Source organism: Microtus ochrogaster, chromosome 19, assembly GCF_000317375.1.
Source record: "Microtus ochrogaster isolate Prairie Vole_2 chromosome 19, MicOch1.0, whole genome shotgun sequence".
In the NCBI taxonomy this organism is placed as follows: Eukaryota; Metazoa; Chordata; class Mammalia; order Rodentia; family Cricetidae; genus Microtus; species Microtus ochrogaster.
In genome coordinates, this window is record NC_022021.1 from 23,014,345 (window position 1) to 23,025,471 (window position 11,127).

At 38.5% G+C, this 11,127-nt stretch overlaps 1 protein-coding gene across 1 annotated transcript in view; it reads left to right on the forward strand.

Annotated features, from left to right (window-relative positions):
• Fam81b (family with sequence similarity 81 member B) overlaps window positions 1-4,695 on the forward strand; it is a 75,955-nt gene extending 71,260 nt beyond the window's left edge. The window contains exon 10 of the mRNA XM_013349651.1: window positions 4,418-4,695. Coding sequence (XP_013205105.1) covers window positions 4,418-4,551 — 134 coding nt within the window. The 3' untranslated portion in view covers window positions 4,552-4,695. The remainder of the gene's footprint in view (window positions 1-4,417) is intronic.
• The last annotated feature ends 6,432 nt before the right edge of the window (window positions 4,696-11,127 follow it).

The window sequence follows — 11,127 nt, forward strand, 5'->3', positions numbered from 1 at the left end:
CAGGGAAGAGCGGGCCTTCCTTTCCCCCCTCAGTTTCCCCCCAGTTCCTACTTTCAGCCGGTCTTATCACTAGCAACATGGTCACACATTTAATCCAGCTTCCATAACCTTCTCACGGAAGGCTGGCAGAGTACTGAAAGGTATGGAAATGAGCAGACGGTCTTCATTTCCACTTGACGCCATCACATGCCTACCATTGCTCTGAGAACATTTACTTTCTAAGATCTCTGCACCATAGAACTTGTGAGAGCAAGTTCTGAAGCTCACAAAGACCTGACTTGTGGCTCCATTGTGAACTTAGAAGAAAATATTTTAAATATCTCCCACAAGATAAAATTATTTTACTAACCAGTAAGTTTACAGAGAGGGGTGTTCTATGAACATCCCTTAAAGGGTCTCAAGGGACTTATTTAGGTATAAAATGGGAATACAGAACAAACAGATTACATGCCTCTGAAATCCAGTTGCTGTGTCCTGATGTGCTGTCCAGGGGAGCAGGGGCCCAACCACCTGAGCAAGAAAGCAAGAGCATGTGACTCCTCTCCCTCAGCTTGTAAGCGGCACATATGCAGACAAGACCACTGTTACCATTCATGGGTGACCCGAGGCTGCAGCCGCTGGGAGATAGATACACCATGCAGAGAGAGAGCCTGGGTATAGAAATTATTTAGTGAGTATTGGGAAGGGCATAAGAATAAAGACTTATGGGGTGGGAATAAAGAATAAAGTGGGGAGGCAGAGAGAGTGAGAAGAGAGAAAGAGATGGGGAGGAGGCAGGAGATCCCCTTGCCTAGGAGGGAAAGGGAAGGTTGAGAGTGGGCAGGGCTTGTCTCTTAAGGGGACAGGGTACACAGGTGACAGGGCAGGCCAGAAGATTTACTACAATACCATGCCCTAGGGCTTGCTGCCCAAAAGGTTATTGACTAAACTTTTTGAGGAAGACCCTCTGAAAAATGTCCAGTAGAACTGGATGACCCACATGATCCAACGTTTTAGAGGACCTCTGTTGCAGCTTCCTCTGAGTTCTACATCCAGAACAGCTTCAAGACTGCTGACTGAGATGATCCAGCCTTGCAGACTACTCCAGTCAGGACTTGATCATAATCTTAAATTTTCTTCAGGTCCCCATAAGATTATCAGCACTCCCAGTCAGCATGAAGTAGCCTAGAAAACTATACCCACATCCCCCCCCTTCAATGGATTATGGATGTTTGTCTTTGTCTAGTATGTTGGTTACAAGTTGTTATGGATAATGGTCAGGGAAAAAGCTAAACAAAGGAAATTAGATTCCAAGTTCTTGTTTTGAAATGAAAAAAGGGGGGGAGATTAGATATGATAGCATAAAAGGATAGATTGTTGAATCTACTCTGAAAAGAAAAAGGGTAGATGTAGATTTAATAGAAAATGGTAGATTGTTGAATCTACTCTGAAAAGCAAAAGGGTAGATGTAGATTTAATAGAAAATGGTAGATTGTTGAATCTACTCTGAAAAGAAAAAGGGTAGATATAGATTTAATAGAAAATGGTAGATTATTGAATCTACTTTTAAAAAGCAACTATTAGTTTTAAATATCTTACATTGGATTGGACTTTTGTATATTATATACAAATTTTTTATATTGATACAAATTTGAGATTAATTTTTGTTAGAACATACTATACATACATTTCTACTCTTGTTTCTAGTATTGTACTTATAGAACTCATTTAACAATGTAACACAAATTTCTAGTAGTTGAAGATTATTATTATTATTTAGGATATTAAGAAAATATAGATTAGTAGTTAATCACCTAAGATAATCGAATTGTAGTCACATTAGGTATTTTTCAAGGTCAAACAAAAATACATTTTAGATAGCCATGTATTTTCAAACACTTCAGAGTTCTACAGAATATGGCATTTAAGATTCTTTAATAACCTAGGTTCTAGTTTTTTATGACAATGAGACATATCTGCTCCTGGCAGCCCCAATCTACTTCAGAGAAGATGATGGGCATCAAAGAAACTCCACATGGAGTTTACTTTCCTTTGTGGAAAAAGTAAGCCACTGGGCAAGAAAATGACCCTGCATCAACTTCTGACAGTATGCTGTCCTAATTAGACAAGCAGGACACAAAATATCCTGCTTCACAGAAGAGTCTGTCAAATATGCTAGGCCTGTAGGATGAAGATGGATGATGCCCCAATGTTGCAGAGTAACTTTGGGTGACTGTCCAGGCAGCCAGCTGTTTCTGTCATTACTCACATTTTTTGGAAGTCACTTGCTTGCACTTCCTGCTTACTCAGTTAATATTATTTTCTTCTTGGGTCTCTGAGGTAGTTAAAGACTAGATAGTTATAGTTTCCCTTGTTTATGAGACACAGAAAAGAAATTCACTAAAGAAATGTAAAGTATGTAAGGTTGAAAGATATCAAAAGATAGGTTTGGATGGTAATGTGAGTTATGATAGAAAGTAAATTAGGTACAAAACTTTGGACTCACCATGATAGGACAGATATAGAGTATTTTCTCTGAATTTGTCAAATGCAAATGGACTAGACATTGTTGCTATATTCATTGCCTGTATAGATTATACAGTTATTGTGCTTATTGTATATAGTTTTTCTTGTATTAGTTATAGCCTTCCTTTTTGTTTTAGACAAAAAGGGGAAATGTAGTGGTATTTCATTTGTATTTTAATAAATAAAACTTGCCTGAAGATTAGGGAGTACAACAGCCCCACTGATCAGTCTTACAGCAGGCAGTGGTAACACATACCTTTAATCGCAGTAGCCACATTAGTTGCCATAGAAACTGGGTGATCCATGGTTTTTATCCCAGTGGTGCATGCCTTTAATCCTAGAGAGGATTAAAAACATTCTTGGAGGCAGGATTGCCATTCCAGACTGAGGTTGAGGTAAGAGCCAGTGGCTGGCTATTTTGCTTTTTAGATCTTCAGGTGGAACCCAAATTTCTCTCTCTGAGTATTTAACTAATCATGTTTCAGGATCAAAATCCTATAACACTTCCTCTTTTTATCTAAATAATAAGGTTTTTATCCTAACATAAAACAATCTACAATAACAGCAACTACCAAGCATTGTGTAAAAGAAAGGTAATAATATAAGCAAAGATGAAACCAAAACTAAGAACAACATAAGCAAGAAACACATTCTAAATATCCAGGCCTTAATAATTAGCAAAAAACAGATGTCCTATCCTGGAGAGTCTAAGTCTTATGCCCTAGCTAAAATATGAGAGGATTGTGACTGTAACTATCTAATCTTCAACCCCATCAAAAACCTGAGAAAGAAAATAATATTATCTAAGAAGGAAAATAATATTACTTGAGCAAGCAAGAATTGCAAGCAAGCAACTTCCAAAAGATGCAAGAACTGATAAAAAACAGCTAAATGTCTAGTCAGTCAACCGATGTCTTTCTGCAATGTTATGGCAAGGACTTAGAATATCTAACAGGCCATTTTCAGAAGCAGGAAAATTAGAAAGACTGACCTACCCTGACTTGGCAAGGTTCAGCAGTCAGGTTTTCTTGTGTCTTGCTTGACTGGTTTGAAAAGCATGCTTACTTGTCAGCAGTCAAGGCAAGGGCAGTTCTTTGCTGAATAGGCCAGTTTTGCCAGGAAGTAAGCAAGCTCCACATGGAGTGTCTTTGGTGCCCAGCATACTCTTGGGAATAGATTGGTGCTTCCAAAAGCAGCAGTGTCTCACATCAACAGAATTTTAAGTTATTAAAACATTTAAATGTCATATTTTGTAGGTCTTTGAAATGATTGAAGATTATCTATATGGAATATATCCTTGTACATCTAGAAAACCTAATATAACTATAAGTATGACAAACATGAGTGACCACTAACCTGTAATTCTTAATACCCTATATAGCTTAAAGACATAAGCTTTACATTGTAAAAATAAACAGTCTGTAAACAGATGAATATCATAAGGACAATGATCTCAAATTTGTGACAATATATAGAAATATCTATATCAGAAGTAGAAATGTATAGTACAATATGACAAAATCCCTTAATTTGCATCAATATACAAAATATCTTAAAAAGGAGAAACATACATACAATATGACAGAAACAATTTTACATTTGTATCAAAATACAAAAATATTGTAAACAGAAGAACATATATAATATTACAAATATAATAAATTTGTATCAATATATAGATTATCTTAGTAATTTTACAGAAGGGAAAGAAACCAGTTTTCACAATAAATCCAGATTCCAGCTAAGCTGTTATGAACTAATTCATCTTTGTATATTTTTAGATTTGTCCTAATAGAATTTCATGTGCTTTGAGTTAAATGATGAACAATTGTGGAAGGACTGCTGAAGGCAAATTTGGGGGTTGGAGAGATCCAATGGATTGTTTTAGTATATCTATTCTCTTTTCTTCTAGGATTCAAATCAATTCATGACTCCATCAGCTCTCTCCAACAAATACAGAAAACAAAAATGGATTTAGAGAAATATAAAGTACAGAAAGACCTGAAGAAATTACAGCGTAAAATTGTGGAACTCCAGGAAGTATAACTTTGAAGTTACTTTCTTTCCCACTAGCTAGTTGTGAAGAAGAAAATTAAGATCTTTAGGATGTTGACTTCTTCTAGTGTTTCTTATCATCTCCTAAAGAAACTGATATACCAGGAAAAAGGCACAATAAATCAAAAAGCTTCATGATGTCTTTAATTTATTAATGAAATATTAAGTAATGTCTTTACATGCACATTGTTAAATTTTTATTTGCCCACAAATAAGGGAGGAGCTATCTATACCTAAGTTCAGCATAGTGGCAGAGCAGTGATGAACTAGACTACTGACTGCCAGAAAACAACAGCCAAGGTGTGGTTACAGTCTGTTGTGCATTCCAGTAAACTATATCTCCTTTTCAAAAGAAACATTTCTATATTTTAGCACTCGCATTCAAGATCCAAATACTTTACACATTTACAATCAAATTACTTCATAAACTATAAGGGAAACATCTGTGGAATGTACACATCAGAAGGCTAATTTACAACTTCTGACCCAGAAAATGCTCTTTTCTAAGAAAAACAATGTCTATAGGAAGTCTAATTTATACATATTTAAAATATATTGTTATTGTACTCAGTATGTGTCAGAATTGTAAGTACTAACCCCTAAAAAAACAAAATAATATACTAGCTTCCACTAAAAATATTCCACAGCATTAGGCTATGTGGTAAATTCAGAAGTACCTCAAAAGCATTGATTTACTATCAACTCAAAACACAGTTTAGGTGCAGAGCTGTTATGGTTTCATATCTGTTCCTGTGATAAAACATCCTAACAAAAAAAGCAGCTTTAGGGGAGAGAATGGTTTCTTTGGCTTACACCTCAGTGCAGAGAAACTGAGCAGTCATCCCAGCACACAGTTAGGGACGGAGAGAAATGAACACACAAACCTTTCACATGCTGCCTTGTGTTCAGCTGTCTCCACTCCTCCACAGGTTAGGACCCCCGCCTAGAGTACCACTCACTAGGCATAGTCTTCCTACACCAATTAACTTAAAACAGTTCCCTACAGATACGTCCATGGGCCAACTGAACTAGAGATCTCTCACTGGGGTGCCCTTTCTGGGCAAGTCTAGGTTGTGTCAAGTCAATATTAAAGTTAATCATTACAAGAACCATTGGTATAAAGCATTTATATTTATGAAAAATAAAAGCAAAATATTTGTGGCATACACTATTTGTGCTGAAATAAGAACTAATATTCACAGAGAATTTTGTAAACCTGACAAGGGACCTCATTAGCAGATTTAGGAACTTTCTTGGGTTTCCAGAACAACAACAGTTTTTCCCATAATAAAGAATAAGTTTACCTCACAAATATTTTACCTACACCTACTTCTCTAATTTTTTTAGCCATGTAAAATATCTCCATTTATTGTTATCGGTATATACGCAGTATATATACAGCATATGCTGTAATTGGAGGGAATTTCATAGTAGATTTAAGAGTTCAAAACATGAAAGTCTCCTTTGTAATCAAATGTCATGCTAGTATCAAGATCTGTTACATTTGTTTGTAAATCATCAAAAAAATACATTCAAAATTTTATTTTCAAAATGGTCATAAGATATAAACAGGTAGCAGAATAGAATAACCCGTGGAAGTATAAAAATGTTTAACTTCAATATTAAAGAAAAAAATCAAAGGAGCCATTTATAATTGATAATATTGCATGGACAAGAGAGACAAAGCAAAAGTTCTCAGTAAGTACTAGTAAGCCTATAAACTGGTACAGTGACTTAGAGGGCAATTGGGAAGCATCTATTAAATGTTCTCTTCCTTTCCTCTCCTCTCTTCAAGTCCCGACTCTATCATGCACATACCCTTCAGACCTACAATTCCAAACCATAAACATTATAGACAAAACGCTCCCAAAGACCTTCTAAACACACATCCAGGACTCGTGTCCAGGGCTTCTGAAGCTGAAGAACCTGTGAAGAGTATACACCATTTAAACTCTGTTCAGGGGACAGCAGAGCACTGAACCTCTCTCCCCTTGCATTCTTCCACTTAAGTTCAGCCAGGAATCTTACCTGCTTGAATAAGCGCTTTTTATGAGAGGTCAAGACAGAGGCATGGCATGTACTCCATGTTGAATGTGTTTGCTTAATCATTTAGGAAATGTTGGACTCCTCTCCCCCAAATGCAGGCTAATGTTGGAGCACTGTAACTCTGCAATCATACACAGAACATATGATAAAGTGGCTCCTATGCTTTTATATACACAGTCTTGGATAGTGTATGGGTACTAGTGTCTTTGAGAATTTACTCTCCTTTATTAGAACCTGCTCCTGGGAAAATCTCTCAACATTAGTAGTAGCAGTGACTAAAGTGGGGGTGGGAACAACATCAAATGAAAAGGTTTGCACACTCCAAAACTTGAGAGGACAGTGTGGGGCCACAGAGATGACTCAGTGGATGAAAACATTTGCTGCCTTGTGATCCCAGCACCCACATAAGAAGTTGGCATGTCCACATCTGCCCTTGCAGTGGGTTGAGACAGGAGGATCTCTGGAGTTTATTGACATGGGTATAACCCCAGGTTCCATGAAAGACCCTGTCTCAAGGGAATGAGGAGAAGAGCAACAGAAAGGATACTTAGATGTGTGTATAAGCACATGCATGCGTGTACACATATACAAACACACACACACAGCACTTCAGAATATGGAAACATGGTTGTCCTTTGACATCAGCAGGTATGATGATCCATGCATATTGAACTCTCATGTAAAATCATGCAGCATTTGCTGGAACCTGTATATTTTATTTGTTCCAGTGTTGGAGTGACTCCAAGCTTTCATGTATACTATACATATACTCTACAATACAGCCACATGCCTTGCCATACATGTTCTTTAAAACCTCGCTAGATTACTTATATCTAATGCAATGTCAGTCTTACATAGTTTTGCTAAACCGGTTTTGTTGTTGTTGTTCAATACAGGTTCAACTTTTAAAATGCTTTTTACCTATGGTGGAATCCACAGATGAGAAACCTGCAGATACGGAGGACAGAATTCATGTATAAACCAAATATTTGATAGGAGACTAATATCTGATCTTATGACAGTAACAGTCTATGGAAAAGGCCAATAATTACATTTGCAAATACATGGGCAAAGCTATGATGAATATTAAGGTGAGGGGAGTAGAGGGGAGATAGGTTTGGAGGGCAAGAAATTCAATATAGTCAGAGCCTAACATGTGTCCTGGAAGACAGGGAAAGGAGGAAAATGCAGGGAATGGGGGGAAGAGACTACAAGCTGGAAATGTAGGGGTATGGGGGGACCAACCACAAAAGCCTTGTAATTCATGTTGAGAAAACAGGCTTTATATTTATACTAAGGACTCCAGATAGGCCCTAAGCAATTTAAATAGAAGAATAACTAACATTACTAGATTTGTAGCTGATATTGCTTTGCCTGGTGTATGTGGTATAGACAGGGTGGAAAAAGCATAATTGAACTGAGAAAAAGGGAACTCATGCAGCAGGGCAGGGACTGTGCACCCAGGTTATTTGGGACAGTCAAATTATGTGTCCAGTGGTTAATAAGAAAAGTGGCACCTGGATAAAATCTAGATGGAAATTAGCTTTTTGGAAGTCATCAGCAAAGAAAAGGCTACTGGAGTTATGAGTGGAGAAGACTTGCCTGGGAGTGGGTACCACAGAGTGTGAATACTGTGAGGGGAAGAACCAGGAGCTGAAGGAACAGCATGCCCAGGGAAGATAATCGATGATATAGCAGAAGAGGTGGTGTTCATAAGAGGCAGTGTCGTCTTCGAGGGTTGTGGTGACTCATTAGCATTCTACTAGCACTGTTTCAAGAATTGTTAGATTCCGCCTACCAAAGATGGCTGGTCCTCCAGTGTAAACAAGTACAGAAAGACTTAAATGCTTTCTTTATTGCTCCTCTATTTCATACATAAATACATTGCCCTTTCAAACACAGAGGGTGATGAGTTCCCCTTTCTTTGGAGGACCCTGCTTTTCTCTTCAGGTTCCTTTCTAGAACACAGACTGTGCCAAATTGTTATGGTACGTTCTTAATACAGCTTGTTAGAACAACTAATGTGTGCACATGTGTGCACATGCGCACACACACACACACACCACTCTTCCACATTTCTTTGAATTACAGCAATGAAGAGAAACAGACACCATCAGCAATGATCATTTAGGTACATTCTACTTGTCTAAAAGTACAAATTCAGGAATGAGCTTTTCCAATCCTTGTAATTTTCCCCTAAAGTGGGAAAACTTACTTCACAAAGTTGTGAGATTGAATGAATGCATTGGCACACAGTAGGTATTCAGTCTGTCTCTCTGTGTAAGTTCTTGGGTATTGAAGGCCTGGTGGGAAATGGCTATTACAGAAAGTGTACATGAGCATGAACATCATGGCTGATGCAAATGTTTGGCTGCTGTCATGTCAAGATACTGGATGTTAATTTGGGTTTCCCTACAAGCTACTTGACTGAAACAAAAGCTTATTACTATTTCTTAATATTTACACCATTTCTAGTTCTTGTTGTGAACTAGTATCCAGAAAGCTTGCTCTAGAAGAGCCTTACAATCACAAGCTCAGCACAGGAGCCTCACGAGATTCAGAAGTATGTTTACCTCCATCTTACAGAAGCTTCTTATTGTTAAGTCCAAAGCAGTCCCCCAAAGGGGACCACAAAAATGGCAGCCCATGTTGGACTTAGCTCAAGCTGGGTTCTGACCCAATAAACAGATGAATGGCTAGCCAGTTAAAAAAAAGAAATAATGTAACTCAGCATTCCTCAGAACCTTCTGAAGCAGGTTTTATGTCATAAAAAAGCCATGACTTCCTTATCCAGATGCCCATGCAGCCAACTGCCTCCAGCAAGGGCCTCTGGTTTCCAATGAACTCAAAGAAGCCTGTAATGGATCAAAGCCCTGGTGCTAGTTCCTAGGCTATTCTGGTTTGCACCCCACTTCTGATACTCCCAGGTGGTTCTGGCTCACAGGCCTCCCCCACCACTACCTGTCCACTTAAAGCTGGCCAGGCTCTCCCCTCATTTGCTGTTCTCTGGTGCTGAGAGATAATCTGGCAGTTTGGATCTACAACAAGCCTTTCTTTCTACCCTCAGAGTGATCCAGTTTGGTGGCTTCGTTGCACCTTGCATATATACATCAGTGTAAATTTCTCTCTCAACCAATATTTTTATTTCTCTGTAACTTCCTCTTCTTTCTCCATGAAAACCCTCTGTTCCATATGGCTTCTTCCTTGTGTCCAGACATATTTGTGTCACAAACATAAGAGAAATCAGCACTTTCAGAGATGTCCACACTCAGGAAAACATGTCTTTTACTCTGTACCCACCTGCCATCTTCCTAATTTCCCAACCTCTGAGCTATGTGTTTACAAAAGCTGTCTCTACTTTTACTTTCTAAGAGCATTAAACAGTGCAGATCAATCTTTTACACTAGCTTATTGAGGTTTTTCCAAAAAAGTTACAACGGCCTAAAAATTATAAGCATTTTTTCTATATAGAGATTAAAGAATGAGCATGCTTTGTATGATCAAAGGGAGGGAATGACATTAAAAAGGCAGGGGCATAGAGATTTGTGTTATTTAAGATTACAAAACAAAGGCAATATTTAAAGTCACAAATCTAGTTCATACTTAAAACACTCTTTAAAATATTTCATACGTGATCATATTCTCCTCCCAGCTTCCCCTAATTCCTCCCAGTTACATGCTCCCCTCACCTCCCCAGAAACCATCAGCTGTCAATAGCACCTGAGCTAGGGGTGGAGGTTTGGGAGCCCCTTCCTGCTCCTGGCTGGACTGCTGACTGATGAGGCTGCTGTGAGCTTCTGGGTGCAGGCATGCTGTCATTTCCAGCACAAGCTTTGCTCGGGTCATCTCCAACCTCCAGTTTACAATCTTTCGGCTCTCTTCCAAAATAGTCCCTGATCCTCGGGGAAGGAGTGTGATGTGGCTGAGCACTCCAGACACACTGTGAGTTCCTGCATTAATCCTGTCCACTGAAATTTCTCTCGTAAGGTCTGAGATCTGCACTGATTTATAGGTACAGAAATAAGAACTTAGAGGACAGTTGGCATTTTTCATTTAGCAAAATACTAGTAGTAGGTTCATTCTATTGGTTTCAATCTACGGGCTAACTCTTGGACAAATTTACAACACCTCCTGGTATTAAATTCAATCACAAAGTAATTGTAATCCAATCACAAAGTAATTGGTTACCATCATATTTGTGGTAGTACTGCAGTCACGGCTGTATCTTACCATACCTCTATCTTACCATACCTGCCATTGGATGTCACAGGGTCACAGCGGGGCAGGACCACTGATGGTTTCCCCTCAGCAGCCTACCTAGTACCTTCCAGTTAGAGGCCATTCTGGTCCACAAATCGAGTTCCAGGACAGCCAGAGCTGTTATACAGAGAAATCCTGTCTTGAAAAACCATGTATATGTACAATTATAAGGTTAGAGAGATAGCTCAGTGGTAAGAGCACTGACTGTTCTTCCAAAGGTGCCGAGTTCAATTCCCAGCAACCACACGATGGCTCACAACC